The sequence below is a fragment of the Coregonus lavaretus genome (genome assembly GCF_964263955.1).
Source record: "Coregonus lavaretus genome assembly, chromosome: 8".
NCBI classification, from domain to species: domain Eukaryota; kingdom Metazoa; phylum Chordata; class Actinopteri; order Salmoniformes; family Salmonidae; genus Coregonus; species Coregonus lavaretus.
The window spans coordinates 45,360,507-45,379,463 of NC_139995.1; the positions used below are offsets into that span (position 1 = coordinate 45,360,507).

An 18,957-nucleotide genomic window follows, 5' to 3' on the forward strand; every position below is an offset into this window, starting at 1 on the left:
GCATCAGTCCTGTTGCCCCCTGACTTAATTAATTTCTGTAGCAAAAAGTATATTACAGGCATCAGTAAACCCTTTCTTTCCTATCGTTTCACCTAACTCATCGGCAGTGTCACTTTTATGGGCATTTGTTTCACAGATGATAGGGGTTGGAATAAAAGCACTGGAGTTTATACAGGCTGTATTACTATTCTGGCAAGACAAGAGAATAATTGCATTGAAAATAATTCAGTCATCAAAGCACAGGCAAATATATAACAGATAATGTAATTAACGTTATTAAAGCACAGGCAACTATAACTGATAATGTAATGAACGTTATTAAAGCACAGGCAACAATTGCAGACAATGTAATGCACACAAATATGACTATAAAAGGTTAAGATAAAAAGTGACAAAAACAACAAAAAGACAAACAACAATAAAACACAAAGAAAAAACATGATATTTTGGTTACATGCTTGTATAATTAAATGTGCAATGCAATCTCTTCCATTGTTGAAGAATGATGAATGATGGTAAAGAATAAACAATCTGATCAAAATATAATGATTAAGTTAAAAAACGGTGCATTGCATGTTAGCTAATAACACTGATGAATCATGATTACAATCCCAGAGACAAGGATGACCATATTACAGATCATACAGGCTTAACATTATGATTGAACTAATAAAAACATGAAGAAAAGATACCAAAGCTGATGCATGATCGTAAACGGCTGATGCATGGAGATGCCGAAGACAGGTGGGATGAGAATGATCTAATGATCATAGTGATGATGATGATGATGATGATGATGATGGTGACAACGACGATGACAAGAATGACTAAAATGAAGGTAAATAAAATTCTGGTGGTAAATCAAGAAGAATAACGGTGGTGAAGACGCTCACTTCATGGTGTTTTGACTCCTGCGAATCTTCAGCGGCTTTCTTCTTTTCATCTTTTGATGTGGTAATGGCTTCAGGTGGTCCCTTCTTGGGCGAGGCTTTGGCTTGTGTTTCCTTTTGAGTTTTGTGGACGACTTTAGTTTTATCCTGGCCCTGCTGCTGTTTACCGGCCTGCTTGTTGGGTTTAGGTTGGGTAGGTGCACCCTTAGCAGGTGAGGGTGCACCCTTGGTAGGGGTGGATGCAGCTTTAACAGAGGAGGGCTGGGCAGGTCCCTTGCTCTGGGCAGTGGGTCCTGTCTGTTTGGCAGGGGAGGGTGCGCACTTGATAGGGGTGGATGCTTTTTTAGTAGAGGACAGTGCGCCCTTGGCTGGAGAGGGCAGGGCAGGACCCTTGCTCTGGGCAGTGGGTCCTGTCTGTTTGGCGGGGGAGGGTGTGCCCTTAGCAGGGGTGGATGCTGTTTTATTGGGGGAGGGTGCACCCTTGGCAGGGGAGGGCTGGGCTGTTTTAGCAGGGGAGTGTGCACTCTTACCTGGGGAGGGTTGTGCCTTGGTAGGGGAGGGTTGGGCAGGCGCCTTGCTCTGGGAGGTGGGTCCTGCCTGTTTGGCAGGGGAGAAAGGAGGGCCACTTACTTGGGCACCCAGTGGTTTTTGTTGTTGTTGAGGACCAGTCGGCCGTAGCCCTGCATGCTGATTGGGCCCTCTCTGCTGAGGCTGTTGTTGATTGGCTGGAGCTGATTGCCGTGGGGATCCCATTGGCTGAGGAACAGGAAGTGGAGCGTCTCCCAGGGCCCCAGACAAAGCTCTCTGGGTCTGGCAGTTCAGGCAGAGCCATTCTTTATTCTGAAACAAAGACAGAACAAAAAGAGGCCTTTAGAAAACTGCAAGGTACAGGATTGTATCAAAACAAACATTGTCTGTTAACTGCAAACTGAAGATTATTCCATAATGATCATTCAAAAAGGGACAATAACACTGTCAGTCAAATAACATTTAGAAACAAGAAACATCAAGAAACAATGAATAAAACATAAAGTCAGGAAGAAACATTCAACAAACAGCCCCACACATATTCTATATCATACCACAGTGACACATAATGTGGTATAAGTGGTATGGTGGGAGCTGAGAAGAGGTGCTTTCCTTGTCCAACAAGGTGAGAGTCTGCTTGAGTAACATTAAAATAAGACAGGACAGGAATAGTACAACCGTTTTCTGCACTAGAGCGGTCTGCACTACTGCTGACTGCACTACCTCTGTCTACACTACCGCTGTCTGCACTACCGCTGACTGCACTACCTCTGTCTGCACTACCTCTGTCTGCACTACCGCTGTCTGCACTACAGCTGTCTGCACTACCTCTGTCTGCACTACAGCTGTCTGCACTACAGCTGTCTGCACTACCTCTGTCTGCACTACAGCTGTCTGCACTACAGCTGTCTGCACTACCTCTGTCTGCACTACCGCTGTCTGCACTACAGCTGTCTGCACTACCTCTGTCTGCACTACAGCTGTCTGCACTACAGCTGTCTGCACTACCGCTGTCTGCACTACAGCTGTCTGCACTACCGCTGTCTGCACTACAGCTGTCTGCACTACAGCTGTCTGCACTACCGCTGTCTGCACTACCGCTGTCTGCACTACAGCTGTCTGCACTACCGCTGTCTGCACTACAGCTGTCTGCACTACCGCTGTCTGCACTACAGCTGTCTGCACTACCGCTGTCTGCACTACAGCTGTCTGCACTACCGCTGTCTGCACTACAGCTGTCTGCACTACAGCTGTGCTCACAGCAGCACTTAAAAATGAAGCATGTCCTCTTAACTGAAATAATATAAAAACACGACTCTCCAATAAATCAGCAGTCTCATTGAAGGTTTAAGCCGCTAATTTACACCAGTGCAACGTCCCAAATAGCACCCTATTCCCTACAGTGGCTTGCGAAAGTATTCACCCCTCTTGGCATTTTTCTTATTTTGTTGCCTTACAACCTGGAATTTAAATTGATTTTTGGGGGGTTTGTATCATTTGATTTACACAACGTGCCTACCATTTTGAAGATACCAAATATTTTTTATTGTGAAACAAACAAGAAATAAGACAAAAAAACAGAAAACTAGAGCGTGCATAACTAGTCAATACTTTGTAGAGCCACTTTTTGCAGCAATTACAGCTTCAAGTCTCTTGGGGTATGTCTCTATAAGCTTGGCACATCTAGCCACTGAGATTTCTGCCCATTCTTCAAGGCAAAACTGCTACAGCTCCTTCAAGTTGGATGGGTTCCGCTGGTGTACAGCAATCTTTAAGTCATACCACAGATTCTCAATTGGATTGAGGTCTGGGCTTTGACTAGACCATTCCAAGACATTTAAATGTTTCCCCTTAAACCACTCGAGTGTTGCTTAAGCAGTATGCTTAGGGTCATTGTCCTGCTGGAAGGTGAACCTCAGTCCCAGTCTCCAAATCTCTGGAAAACTAAAACAGATTTCATTCAAGAATTTCCCTGTATTTAGCGCCATCCATCATTCCATGTGATCCTCTGTAGCTCAATTGGTAGAGCATGGCGCTTGTAACACCAGGGTAGTGGGTTCGATCCCTGGGACCACCCATACATAAAAATGTATGCACACATGACTGTAAGTCGCTTTGGATAAAAGCGTCTGCGAAATGGCATATTATATTATATTATATTATTCTGACCAGTTTCCCAGTCCCTGCCGATATAAACATTCCCACAGCATGATGCTGCCACACCATGCTTCACTGTAGGGATGGTGTTCTCAGAGTGATGAGAGGTGTTGGGTTTGCGCCAGACATATCATTTTCCTTGATGGCCTAAAAGCTCAATTTTAGTCTCATCTGATCATGTTTGGGGAGTCTCCCACATGCCTTTTGGCGAACACCAAACGTGTTTGCTTATTTTCTTCTTTAAGAAATTGCTTTTTTCTGGCCACTCTTCCGTAAAGCCCAGCTCTGTGGAGTGTACGGCTTAAAGTGGTCCTATGGACAGATACTCCAATCTCCGCTGTGGAGCTTTGCAGCTCCTTCAGGGTTATCTTTGGTCTCTTTGTTGCCTCTCTGATTAATGCCCTCCTTGCCTGGTCCATGAGTTTTGGTGGGCGGCCCTCTTTTGGCAGGTTTGTTGTGGTGCCATATTCTTTCCATTTTTTAATAATGGATTTAATGGTGCTCCGTGGGATGTTCAGTTTCTGATATTTTTTTATAACCCAACCCTGATCTGTACTTCTCCACAACTTTGTCCCTGACCTGTTTGGAGAGCTCCTTGGTCTTCATGGTGCCGCTTGCTTGGTGGTGCCTCTTGCTTAGTGGTGTTGCAGACTCTGGGGCCTTTCAGAACAGGTGTATATATAATGAGATCATGTGACACTTAAATAAAGTCCACCTGTGTGCAATCTAACTAATTATGTGACTTCTGAAGGTAATTGGTTGCACCAGATCTTATTTAGGGGCTTCATAGCAAAGGGGGTGAATACATATGCATGCACCACTTTTTTATTTATTTTTTAGAATTTCTTGAAACAAGTTATATTTTTCATTTCACTTCACCAATTTGGACTATTTTGATCCAAATAAAAATCCATTTAAATTACAGGTGTAATGCAACAAAAATAGGAAAAACGCCAAGGGGGATGAATACTTTTTCAAGGCACTGTATATAGTGCACAACTTTTGACCAGAGCTCTAGTGCACTATATAGGGAATACAGTGCCATTTCGACACCACCTGGGTTATTACCAGCCCCACTATTTTGTCATTTTTCTTTCATAATGCTATAATATAGAAACAACGTTGTCAGGCTAAGCAGTAAAGTACTGTACAGTGAGGCTCCATCCTAGTGGTGGCAGGAAGCCAAGGCTTTTAACAGAGAGTATGCTGACTCTGAACACATGGGACTTGTTTAACATTGACCTTTATGTTGATATCATCACAGGAGAGTCAACACATATGGAGAACGATCAGTTACTCTTGCTAAAATTGGATTCGATAAAGAGTGAGTGAGGGGTATAAAAACAAAGGGCATTTCTGGGTATAATAATTAAATTAAACTAAGACCTTTTTGGATGATTATTATTTTTGTAAGAAATAACTGTCCTCTCATACTATATGGCTGTCACGATCGTCGGTGAGAGAGGAGGACTAAGGCGCAGCGTTGAATGCGAACATATTTATTGATATAATGATCACACGAACAAAACAACAAAACGAAAACGTGACGTCCCTTGTTACATACACGAACCAACACGGAACAAGAAACCACAATGAATGAATGCCTAACGGCTACCTAAGTATGACTCCCAATCAGAGACAACGAGCTACAGCCGTCTCCGATTGGGAGCCACCCTGGCCAACATAGATATACAACAACTAGAACCAACACACATGAAAACTCACACCCTGGCTCAACATACTAGAGTCCCCAGAGCCAGGGCGTGACAGTACCCCCCCCTAAAGGCGCGGACTCCGACCGCGCCAACCAAATACCACAGGGGAGGGACCGGGTGGGCACTCCGCCTTGGCGGCGGATCCGGCTCCGGGCATGATCCCCACTCGCTCTCTAACCCCCCAAAGTACCCCTGGTCCGGTCTGGCCCTGCTGACCGGAGCTGGACTGCACACTGGTGGAGCGGATTGCTCTAGCTCCGGCGTGAAGCAGCTGACCCGTGCTGAACCAGGCACCAGTGGAACAGGCACGGGCTGTGCCGGACTGACGACGCACACCACTGGCTTGGTGTGGGGAGCATGAACGGCCCGAGCCGGGCTGACGAAACGCACCCCTGACTTGGTGCGGGGAGCAGGAGCGGGCCGAACCGGGCTGACGAAACGCACCACTGACTTGGTGCGGGGAGCAGGAACGGGCCGAGCCGGGCTGACGAAGCGCACCACTGACTTGGTGCGGGGAGCAGGAACGGGCCGAGCCGGGCTGACGAAGCGCACCACTGACTTGGTGCGGGGAGCAGGAACGGGCCGAGCCGGGCTGACGAAGCGCACCACTGACTTAGTGCGGGGAGCAGGAACGGGCCGAGCCGGGCTGACGAAGCGCACCACTGACTTGGTGCGGGGAGCAGGAACGGGCCGAGCCGGGCTGACGAAGCGCACCACTGACTTGGTGCGGGGAGCAGGAACGGGCCGAGCCGGGCTGACGAAGCGCACCACTGACTTGGTGCGGGGAGCAGGAACGGGCCGAGCCGGGCTGACGAAGCGCACCACTGACTTGGTGCGGGGAGCAGGAACGGGCCGAGCCGGGCTGACGAAGCGCACCACTGACTTGGTGCGGGGAGCAGGAGCGGGCCGAACCGGGCTGACGAAACGCACCACTGACTTGGTGCGGGGAGCAGGAACGGGCCGAGCCGGGCTGACGAAGCGCACCACTGACTTGGTGCGGGGAGCAGGAACGGGCCGAGCCGGGCTGACGAAGCGCACCACTGACTTGGTGCGGGGAGCAGGAACGGGCCGAGCCGGGCTGACGAAGCGCACCACTGACTTGGTGCGGGGAGCAGGAACGGGCCGAGCCGGGCTGACGAAGCGCACCACTGACTTGGTGCGGGGAGCAGGAACGGGCCGAGCCGGGCTGACGAAGCGCACCACTGACTTGGTACGGGGAGCAGGAACGGGCCGAGCCGGGCTGACGACGCGCACCATTGGCCTGGTACGGGGAGCAGGAACAGGCCGGACCGTACTGGGGACACACACCACTGGTCCTACGCAGGGATCTGGAATGGGCCGGACCGGACTGGTAACACACCCCAGTACCTCTCGCCGTGCCTCTACACCTTCCATCCCCTCTTCGACCAGTGGCCCCCGTAACCTGGCGGCCTCCTCTGCCAACCCGCTGGGCCGCTCTGCCGCGGTCTCCTGCTGGCCCATCGTCCACGGCGTTAGCCCCCCCCCTAAAAAATTTCTGGGCGTCTCTCCTACCCGTGGACCAGGTCTCCATGACCCTCGCCAGCCTTTCGCCCTTCTGCTTCCATGTCAAGCCCTTCTCTTCCTCACCCGGCTTGACCCAGTCGAGGAGGCGAAGGAGATCTGCTAGAGATCTCCCTGGCGATGGCTCCTGGACACGCTGCTTGGTCCAGTCTTGGTGGTTTCTTCTGTCACGATCGTCGGTGAGAGAGGAGGACCAAGGCGCAGCGTTGAATGCGAACATATTTATTTATATAATGATCACACGAACAAAACAACAAAACGAAAACGTGACGTCCCTGGTTACATACACGAACCAACACGGAACAAGAAACCACAATGAATGAATGCCTAACGGCTACCTAAGTATGACTCCCAATCAGAGACAACGAGCTACAGCCGTCTCCGATTGGGAGCCACCCTGGCCAACATAGATATACAACAACTAGAACCAACACACATGAAAACTCACACCCTGGCTCAACATACTAGAGTCCCCAGAGCCAGGGCGTGACAATGGCCAAATACCATCATAATAAAGATTGATCAAAGATCCGGAACAGTCATTCTGATTCCCATGTAAAATAGCCTTTTGAGTGACTAAAATATCACCCATAATATTTTTGGGGGATAGAAATACTCAAAGTTTTAGAAAAAGTAATTTTTCTCTCATGGCTAACTACCAGGAAGTTTGAAAAGACAGGCACAGTGGGAGGGGAGCTTATATTCATGAGCTCGCCTTGACTGACAGCTCTTTGAAATGCCTATGTCAAGCAACTTTGATGCAATGAACAGTGTTGCAGTTAAATCATCTCAAGAAAATTTGGTGATACACAAAGCAATGATGTCAATTTTTTCACATTTCTACCCTGCTAGAGCTTCTCCGGTCAACTGTAAATGCTGTTATTGTGAAGTGGAAACGTCTAGGAGCAACAACAGCTCAGCCGCGAAGTGGTAGGCCACACAAGCTCACAGAACGGGACCGCCGAGTGCTGAAGCGTGTAGCGCGTCAAAATCGTCTGTCCTCGGTTGCAACACTCACTACCGAGTTCCAAACTGCCTCTAGAAGCAACATCAGCACAATAACTGTTTGTCGAGAGCTTCATGAAATGGATTTCCATGGCCGAGCAGTCGCACACAAGCCTAAGATCACCATGCACAATGCTAAGCATTGGCTGGAGGGGTGTAAAGCTCGCCGCCATTGGACTTCATGGTTCGGGCTAGGACCCTTAGTTCCAGTGAAGGGAAATCTTAACGTTACAGCATACCAAATTTGTGGCAACAGTTTGGGGAAGGCCCTTTCCTGTTTCAGCATGACAATTCCCCTGTCTACAAAGCGAGATCCATACAGAAATGGTTTGTCGAGATCGGTGTGGAAGAACATGAATGGCCTGCACAGGGCCCTGACCTCAACCCCATCGAACACCTTTGGGATTAATTGGAACACAGATTGCGAGCCAGGCCTAATCGCCCAACATCAGGGCCCTCTAACCAATTGTGCTATTACGTGTGTTTTTTCGCGTTATTTGTCATTTATTCCGTACATAATGTTTCTGCCACAGTCTCTTATGGCCAAAATTGGACAAAGATTTTTTCTTCAACGAGTAGGATGCAAAGGATATTCTACAGACACCCGACAAGGCCCAAATCCCCATCATTCGCATGAGAAAGAGACTGAGATATCGTGGAAGTAGCTCGGGGTGCCTTGTAAGGATCCGACGGCAAGCGAGTAATCTGCCTCTTCCATCAATCCTATTAGACAACGTACAATCATTGGAAAACAAAATGGACAACCTAAGATCAAGAATATCCTACCAACGGGACATAAGAAACTGTAATATCTTATGTTTCACCGAGTCGTGGCTGAACGACGACATGGATAACATACAGCTGGCAGGATATACGCTACATCGGCAGGATAGAACTGCTGACTCCGGTAAGACAAGGGGTGGCGGTCTGTGTATATTTGTAAACAACAGCTGGTGCACAAAATCACACTTTTTTTCTTAAAACTGCATTGTTGGTTAAGGGCTTGTAAGTAAGCATTTCACTGTAAGGTCTACACCTGTTGTATTCAGCGCATGTGGCAAATAAAATTTGATTTGATTTGACCTAATTAACGCTCTTGTGGCTGAATGGACACAAGTCCCCGCAGCAATGTTCCAACATCTAGTGGAAAGCCTTCCCAGAAGAGTGGAGGTTGTTATAGCAGCAAAGGGGGGACCAACTCCATGTTAATGCCCATGATTTTGGAATGAGATGTTCGACGAGCAGGTGTCCACATACTTTTGGTCATGTAGTGTATCTAGCTATTTAACCACAACCCTCTGCAAACATGCATTCTCTGATGTTGGTAAGAAGGCGGTACTTATTTAAATTAGGTAAGAGAATATATTAAAATGAGAGTTAGGGTTATGTCACCCTATCCCATTAATAATCCCGCCTCCTGAATCCGAGTGTTTGAAAAGTGGGGAGGGGACCAGTAACTTTTGATCAACATTGATCAATGTAAATGCAAATGTCATTTTTCATACATTGATCTGGTTTCATCCAATTATCATCCAATTTCATGAAAAACATGATTTTGACTGTTCATGTTCAGGATCTGAACTAGGGTTGAATATTTTCCAGGTATTTTACAAATGTTCCATCTCGAGAATAAATCCCTTTTCTCCCGGGTAACCCGGTATTTCCCGCCAAAACCAAAACCGGTAGTGTCATTCAAAGGCATTATAAAGCATATAAATATGTCTGGATTTGATTAGAGCTTTGATCATCATGAAAATTCAAACCTGATGGTACCTGAGCCTGTTGAGCCATATATTAAATACATTTTATGAGCCCTACATTAACGACATTTAATGAGCCCAAGCCCAAAAAAGTCCAAATGATTGCAGTTATCCAATAGGCCTACATATATGATATAGGCTACTGCACATTACCCATAACAGAAAAACATAAAAGCCCATAGATGTAGCTAGCTATATGCTCTCTTGGGTAAATAAATTAAACTAGCTCCATCCAGCTAAAGCTAATCTTTTTGAGTGTGAACTGTATTACTGTACTGTGGTAATGTGGTATTACCGTCATTACACATACACGCCACCAGGTGGTGTAGCACTTGAGTGCCTAGTGGTATCATTGTTAGAGTAATGGAATGCACCCCAATACACACGTTGAGTGCAGCTGCGACTGCCTGCCTGTTACACATGCTCAAGGGTTAGTAATAATGTAATCTGTTTATAAAGATCTGCTCCCTCACTCCTTCCAAGGCGTATTATACTGTATTATATGGACTGAAATTACGCACATTGTTCAAACCATGATAAAGCAGAAGAGAATGTGCGATTCTGGTGCAGCACGTGCGGCCTACAAAGTTACAAGTATAGGCTAGCGAATTTGATTTTAATGTTGAAATATAATAGGGCCTATTTGTATAATTAGGCTGAAGCATATATACCTTTCATAATATTTCCCCTAATGTTATTAGCCTACCTCCTCTTTCTCTCTAAATTGTTGCTTCATTCCTTCCTCGCGTTCAACAGTTAATTTAAAAAAGTTTTGTTGTCCTTATCTTCCTCATTCTACACTCTAAAAATTAGGGGTTCAACAAGGGTTCTTCTAAGATCCTAAAAGTTCTTCAAAGAACCTTAGGGTTCTTGGCACTGAAAATTGCACCCAAAAGGTTCTTCCAAGAACCCAATAGGAGGTGGGGTTCATCGAGGAACCTCATTAGTTGGTGGGGGTTCTTGCAGGAACCTAACTGCCCAACTGAAACATTTGGATTTTAATTTGAAAGGACAGCAGGTGCAGGCACTTAACTGAAAAATGTAAATATCTCCTCAATTTAAAGTAAGGTTTGTCCCTTGTAAGATCTAAATTGATATTGTTTTATGATGATACCATCTATCTTTTTATAGTTGTGCAAATCTTTCTAAAACAGAAAATGGACACAATTCAATGGATATCAATCAACAAAGAGGTAAGAATATGTATGCTATAATAATATGTTGAAGGCTAGCTGTATTGGGTGCAGATGACTGAACTGCTCACTTTTATGTCTGTGTCTGCAGGTTTACAGATGAGGAGGCATACAAAGGTATGTCAATTGGTATAGGTATGTTATGCAGATCACATGTACCATCCTCCTCCCTTACCTCTTCAATGAAAATCCCATAGGCCTATACATAATGGACAAGGTATGTGTATGAAAATTATTATCAAAATAGTTTTTTTAATTCACATTTACCACAAAAACCAAGGTATGAATACTGTTGTGTGCGTGTTTTGTTAATCATCTGTATTTACTATTTTTGGGATTCACAGATCCTCCCTACAGGAAACCTGTTCGATCGCCATGCACTGCAAAATCATTCTGGCTATGGATACGGAGAACATCAACACATTAACATCAACATGCCAGAGGATATATCCATTGGACTTGGGGCTCTGCTGGGAGTTTACCTTATATTTAGATTTTTTTATTCTGCTTTGCCACTAAAATCATAATAAACACTGAGAACCAAAATATTGTGTTATTGTTGTTATTGTTAAGCGTTTTACTAATAATAATAGGGGAGGCAGGAGTAGTTCAAAAATTAACCCCAAAAGGTTCTTCAAAAGGTTCTTCAAGGATCCATTAAAAGGGGTTCTTTGAAGAACCCTTTTAAAGAGTTATTCGAAGAACTTATAGGGGTTCCCCCACAGTTTCAATTTGAAGAACCCCTAAAGGATCCTCCAGGAACCTTTACTTTCTTAGAGTGTAATGTCATCCTTGAATAATATGGGACTAGAATTAGATGCAGAAGGCTTTCACTTCTCTTCACGACGATTGAATGGTTATGGGTCTGAATAAATATCTGCTATAGCCTACCGCCATCGCATGTTTGCTCTTCTTTCAAACTACACTTTAAAAAGTAAAGGTTCCTGGAGAATCCTTTAGGGGTTCTTCAAATTGAAACTGTGGGGGAACCCCTATAAGTTCTTCGAATAACTCTTTAAAAGGGTTCTTCAAAGAACCCCTTTTAATGGATCCTCAAATAACCTTTTGAAGAACGTTTTGGGGTAAATTTTTGAACTACCCCCCCTCCCCTATTAATATTATTATTAATAATACACTTAACAATAACAACAATAACACAATACTGTAGTTGTCAGTGTTTATTATGATTTTAGTGCCGAAGCAGAATAAAAAAATCTAAATATAAGGTAAACTCCCAGCAGCAGTCCAATGGGTATATCCTCTGGCATGTTGATGTTAATGTGTTGATGTTCTCTGTATCCATAGCCAGAATGATTTTGCAGTGCATGGTGATCGAGCAGGTTTCCTGTTATATTCATCAGAGGTGTAGGGAGGGTGAAGTCTGTGAATCCAAAAAATAGTAGTTAGACAGATGATTAACAAAACACGCACACAACAGTATTCATACCTTGGTTTTTGTGGTGAATGTGAATGAAAAAAACTGCTTTGATAATGGTTTTCATACACATACCTTGTCCATAATGTAGAGGCCTATGGGATATTCATTGTAGCGGTAAGAGAGGAGGATGGTACATGTGATCTGCATAACATACCAATACCAATTGACATACCTTTGTATGCCTCCTTGCCTATATACCTGCATACATCTATATACCTGCAGACACAGACACAAAAGTATGCAGTTCAGTCATCTGCACCCAATACAGCTAGCCTTTAACATATTCTTATAGCCAACAGTACATATTCTAACCTCTTTGTTGATTGATATTGTGACGTTCTGGCTCCGGGACTCTTAGTTGTGAGCCAGGGTTGTCATTTTCTTTTGGGTGTATTTCTATGTGGGATCTAGTTGTTTCATTTCTATGTTTGGGTTTTATGTTGAGTAGTCATATGACTCCCAATCGGAGGTAACGAGTGTCAGCTGTCGGCTCGTTATCTCTGATTGGGAGCCATATTTATTCTGTATGTTTTCTTGTGGGCATTGTGGGTTATTGTTCCGTTTCTGTCAGTTTAGCAGAGGACTTCACGATATCGTCGTTTGTTTTGTATTTACGTGCTTTACTTTATTAAAGTTATCATGTTCACTCAACGCGCAGCGCTTTGGTCCGTTCATTCATCAGACGATCGTGACAGAATAACCCACCAAAGAAAGACCAAGCAGCGTGTCCAGGAGCAGGGAGACTGGACATGGGAGGAGGCGCCGGGTCAGGAGAGAACGTTGGTGGATGTCCTCCTCGGCTGGGGACATATTACCCAGGAGGAGGCCGTCCGGTACCGGAGGGCGATGAAGGGGGAGAACCTGGCAGGAGAGGAGCAACGGCATCGGCAGGGCCATCGTCGGAAGGACGGGAGGCAACCCCAAAAAGTTTTTTGGGGGGGGCACATGGCTTGGGCGGCTGGGCAGCAGGAGGCTGCCACAGGGAGAAAAGGAGAGAAGGCTAACGGAGTACGGGAGCCATTGGCGAGTAGAGGGAGGGAAGTGTTTGTGGCACGGCGTGAAGGACTGATGTGTGTTGCCAGTCCGGTCCGGCCCGTTCCTGATCCTCGGTTGAGGCCAGTGGTGTGTGTTCCCGGTACGGACCGGCCTATTCCTACTCCAAGCACCAGGTCCACGGTGTGCTACGCCAGCCTGACCCGGCCTGTTCCGGCCACTCGCACCAGGGATACGGTGCGCTTCGCCAGCCCGGCCCGGCCTGTTCCGGCCACTCGCACCAGGGATACGGTGCGCGTCGCCAGCCCAGCCCGGCCTGTTCCTACTCCACGCACCAGGGATACGGTGCGCTTCGCCAGCCCGGCCCGGCCTGTTCCGGCCTCTCGCACCAGCGATACGGTGCGCGTCGCCAGCCCAGCCCGGCCTGTTCCTGCTCTCCGCACTAGGCCTTATGTGCGTCCCCAGGGCCAAGCATGCCCTGTTGCTGCTTCCCGCACTAGCCCTGAGATGCGTGTCCTCAGCCCGGTACCTCCAGTTCCGGCACCACGCATCAGGCCTACGGTGCGTCTCAGACGGCCAGAGTCTGCCGTCTGCCCAACGGGGCCTGAACTGTCCGTCTGCCCAACGCCGTCTGAACTGCCCGTCTGCCCAACGCCGTCTGAACTGCCCGTCTGCCCAACGGCGCCTGAACTGCCCGTCTGCCCAACGCCGTCTGAACTGCCCGTCTGCCCAACGCCGTCTGAACTGCCCGTCTGCCCAACGCCGTCTGAACTGCCCGTCTGCCCAACGCCGTCTGAACTGCCCGTCTGCCCAACGCCGTCTGAACTGTCCGTCTGCCCAACGCCGTCTGAACTGCCCGTCTGTACTGAGCCTGCAAAGCCGCCCGTCTGCCATGAGCCTTCAGAGCCGTCCGCCAGACCGGAGCCGCTAGAGCTCTCCGCCAGACAGGATCAGCCAGAGCCTTCCGCCAGACAGGATCAGCCAGAGCCTTCCGCCAGACAGGATCAGCCAGAGCCTTCCGCCAGACAGGATCAGCCAGAGCCTTCCGCCAGACAGGATCAGCCAGAGCCTTCCGCCAGACAGGATCAGCCAGAGCCTTCCGCCAGACAGGATCAGCCAGAGCCTTCCGCCAGACAGGATCAGCCAGTGCCTTCCGCCAGACAGGAGCAGCCAGAGCCTTCCGTCAGACCGGATCAGCCAGAGCCTTCCGCCAGACAGGAGCAGCCAGAGCCTTCCGCCAGACGGGATCAGCCAGAGCCTTCCGCCAGCCATGAGTGGCCAGATCCGTCAGCCAGTCATGAGCAGCCAGATCCGTCAGCCAGCCATGAGCAGCCAGATCCGTCAGCCAGCCATGAGCCGTCCAGCCAGGATCCGCCAGAGCCGTCCAGCCAGGATCCGCCAGAGCCGTCCAGCCAGGATCCGCCAGAGCCAGCCAGCCAGGATCCGCCATTTAGTCAGGTGCTGCCCCTTAGTCCAGTGCTGCCCCTTAGTCCAGTGCTGCCCCTTAGTCCGGTGCTGTCCCTTAGCCTGGTGCTGCCTCTTAGTCCGGTGCTGCCCATTAATCCAGGTGGGTTTAAGTGGAGGGTGGTCATTGGGAGGAGGAAAAGAAAGCGGGTAGTAACTATAGTGGGGTGGTGGTCAAGCCCGGAGCCGGAACCGCCTCCGGGGAGCAACACCCACCCAGCCCTCCCCTATTGTGGGGTTGTGAGGCGCGGTCGCAGTCCGCGCCTTTAGGGGGGGGTACTGTGACGTTCTGGCTCCGGGACTCTTAGTTGTGAGCCAGGGTTGTCATTTTCTTTTGGGTGTATTTCTATGTGGGATCTAGTTGTTTCATTTCTATGTTTGGGTTTTATGTTGAGTAGTCATATGACTCCCAATCGGAGGTAACGAGTGTCAGCTGTCGGCTCGTTATCTCTGATTGGGAGCCATATTTATTCTGTATGTTTTCTTGTGGGCATTGTGGGTTATTGTTCCGTTTCTGTCAGTTTAGCAGAGGACTTCACGATATCGTCGTTTGTTTTGTATTTACGTGCTTTACTTTATTAAAGTTATCATGTTCACTCAACGCGCAGCGCTTTGGTCCGTTCATTCATCAGACGATCGTGACAGATATCCATTGAATTGTGTCCATTTTCTGTTTTAGAAAGATTTGCACAAATATGAAAAGATGGATAGTGTCATCAGAAAACAATGTCAATTTAGATCATACAAGGGACAAACCTTACCTTAAATTGAGGAGATCTTTACATTTTTCAGTTAAGTGCCTGCACCTGCTGTCCTTTGAAATTCAAATCCAAACGTTTCAGTTGGTCAGTTAGGTTCCTGCAAGAACCCCCACCAACTTAGGAGGTTCCTCGATGAACCCCACCTCCTATGGGGTTCTTGGAAGAACCTTTTGGGCGTAATTTTCAGTGCCAAGAACCCTTAGGTTTTTCGAAGAACTTTGAAGATCTTAGAAGAACCCTTGTTGAACCCTTAATTTTTTGAGTGTACCCGTGAGTTCTATTGGCTGCTGTATTTAACATTCAGCAAAAAAGACCTTGCGTCCCTCTTCAAATAGTCTATTGGTATAAGAAATGCTAACAAAAATAATGTCCAGCAAGCTATTCTAGTCTAGCTTTTCCTGCATGGAACTCCCAAGAGCTAAGGAGCGTTTTTTAAGGAGCGGCCAGAAGAGCACAGGTGCTTGCGTATTGCGCAAGGGACAGAGGCTATAAATTAGAAGCTTATTATGCATAACCCATCATTAATTAGCTAAATATAAGGCTATTACTGCACTGAATTTATTACCTGAAAGAGGTAGGCTAGACCTGTGTAGCTCAGTTGGTAGAGCATGGCGCTTGCAACGCCAGTGTAAAATAATATAATTAAAAAATAATTAAAAAAATTATGCACTCACTAACTGTAAGTCGCTCTGGATAAGAGCATCTGCTAAATGACTAAAATGTAAAATGTAAATATAGAGCTACAGTGAGGGAAAAAAGTATTTGATCCCCTGCTGATTTTGTACGTTTGCCCACTGACAAAGAAATTATCAGTCTATAATTTTAATGGTATGTTTATTTGAACAGTGAGAGACAGAATAACAACAAAAATATCCAGAAAAACGGATGTCAAAAATGTTATAAATTGATTTGCATTTTAATGAGGGAAATAAGTATTTGACCCCCTCTCAATCAGAAAGATTTCTGGCTCCCAGGTGTCTTTTATACAGGTAACGAGCTGAGATTAGGAGCACACTCTTAAAGGGAGTGCTACTAATCTCAGTTTGTTACCTGTATAATAGACACCTGTCCACATAAGCAATCAATCAATCAGATTCCAAACTCTCCACCATGGCCAAGACCAAAGAGCTCTCCAAGGATGTCAGGCACAAGATTGTAGACCTACACAAGGCTGGAATGGGCTACAAGACCATCGCCAAGCAGCTTGGTGAGAAGGTGACAACAGTTGGTGCAATTATTCGCAAATGGAAGAAACACAAAATAATTGGCAATCTCCCTCGGCCTGGGGCTCCATGCAAGATCTCACCTCGTGGAGTTGCAATGATCATGAGAACGGTGAGGAATCAGCCCAGAACTACACGGGAGGATCTTGTCAATGATCTCAAGGCAGCTGGGACCATAGTCACCAAGAAAACAATTGGTAACACACTACGCCGTGAAGGACTGAAATCGTGCAGCGCCCGCAAGGTCCCCCTGCTCAAGAAAGCACATATACAGGCCCGTCTGAAGTTTGCCAATGAATATCTGAATGATTCAGAGGAGAACTGGGTGAAAGTGTTGAGGTCAGATGAGACCAAAATGGAGCTCTTTGGCATCAACTCAACTCGCCGTGTTTGGAGGAGGAGGAATGCTGCCCATGACCCCAAGAACACCATCCCCACCATCAAACATGGAGGTGGAAACATTATGCTTTGGGGGTGTTTTTCTGCTAAGGGGACAGGACAACTTCACCGCATCAAAGGGACGATGGACGGGGCCATGTACCGTCAAATCTTGGGTGAGAACCTCCTTCCCTCAGCCAGGGCATTGAAAATGGGGTGTGGATGGGTATTCCAGCATGACAATGACCCAAAACACACGGCCAAGGCAACAAAGGAGTGGCTCAAGAAGAAGCACATTAATGTCCTGGAGTGGCCTAGCCATGCTACATGCTACATGCATTGTGAACTGCGCTCCATACTGAGATGTGCTGTCTGTCCCCACCCTGAGCTTTGATTCATCATGCAGAGGCAATAGAGAAGCCATATTTCACATTGCATATAATTTTACAGTTCCATTTCACGCAATGCTGTTCAAATAAATAATTTATTATAATTTACTGGTTTCTCACAGTTATTTATCCCGGAAAAAGGGTGTGGTTTTGGGCGGGAAATCCCGGTAAATATTGGTAACTAGGTTCCCGCCATTCAACCCTAATCTGAATTTCTTCAGAGTGCGATAATTTGGCTCAGATTAAAACAGACCGGCATTGGATTAAGTATCTGTTCAACCAAGATGTTCCTTCCTAGATTTTGAACCAAGTATCCATGATGTCTATGACCTCGTTTAAGGTTAGATTAGGTATTTCAAGCACGGCATTAGCCGCAGTGCGGCCCTTGACAGGATAGATCAGAGCTGGCTAAAGGACTCAGTCAAACCCCTGTAGTTGTACATTTCAAAAGGCTGTCTAAGTCAAGTCTTTCATCTGGATGAGAAGGCTTACTCACCAGACAGTGTTAAGCGCTTTGAAGCACATGAGATGACGCCACTGTATGAATACAAATCAGCACTATGGTTATTAGTGGTGACACACAGAAACCCAACTGCAATTAGTTCCACAGTCAACTGTTCAGATGTAATCAGTCCTTCATGGAGCAGATGACACTCATCAACAGAGAGTTAGACACAGACTGTCACCCCTCACATTCAATCAACAGAGAGTTAGACACAGACTGTCACCCCTCACATTCAATCAACAGAGAGTTAGACACAGACTGTCACCCCTCACATTCAATCAACAGAGAGTTAGACACAGACTGTCACCCCTCACATTCAATCAACAGAGAGTTAGACACAGACTGTCACCCCTCACATTCAATCAACAGAGAGTTAGACACAGACTGTCACCACTCACATTCAATCAACAGAGAGTTAGACACAGACTGTCACCCCTCACATTCAATCAACAAAAGGTACATCAGAAATGAAACCCTATTCCTATATACTGCACTACTTTTTACCAGATTCTTATAGGCCCTGGTCAAAAGTAGTTCACTATATAGGGCAATTTCGGACGTAACCCGAGAGTTAGACACAGGCACTCATCCCTCACATTCATACTTCCCACCACAGATTATGTCAACACTCTTTGAGAAAAAAGGGTGTAAACCTATCAAAGACAGGATATTAGCAGAAACATATTCCATTTCAGATCAAAGGAGCTGAGCAATGAGACAGATCTGCGGTTTCCATATTAGGACAGCCTCAGTCTAAGCAGTTGTTTTATTCTCAGGTCAATGGAAAATAAAAATGCTTCTATTACCGGTTATGAGAAGTGCAAAGAGACATGGTGGCACCACGTTTGTAGCCCAGGGCCTTCATTCAAAGCGTCTCAGAGTAGAAACGCTGATCTAGGACCAGGCCCTCCCTGTCCATGCAATCTTATTCATGAATGATTTAAAAGGCAAAACTGATCCTAGATCAGCCATCCGACTCTTAGACACTTTGTGAAGCTGGCCCCAGAGCCTCAAGG

The 18,957-nt window shown here is 46.7% G+C and overlaps 1 protein-coding gene across 1 annotated transcript in view; it reads right to left on the reverse strand.

The window, feature by feature from the left end:
• LOC311134067 (protein bassoon-like) overlaps positions 1-18,957 on the reverse strand; it is a gene marked incomplete at both ends in the record, with an annotated part of 127,749 nt that overhangs the window by 13,247 nt on the left and 95,545 nt on the right. The window contains one exon of the mRNA XM_084167663.1: positions 894-1,730. Coding sequence (XP_084023789.1) covers positions 894-1,730 — 837 coding nt within the window. The remainder of the gene's footprint in view (positions 1-893; positions 1,731-18,957) is intronic.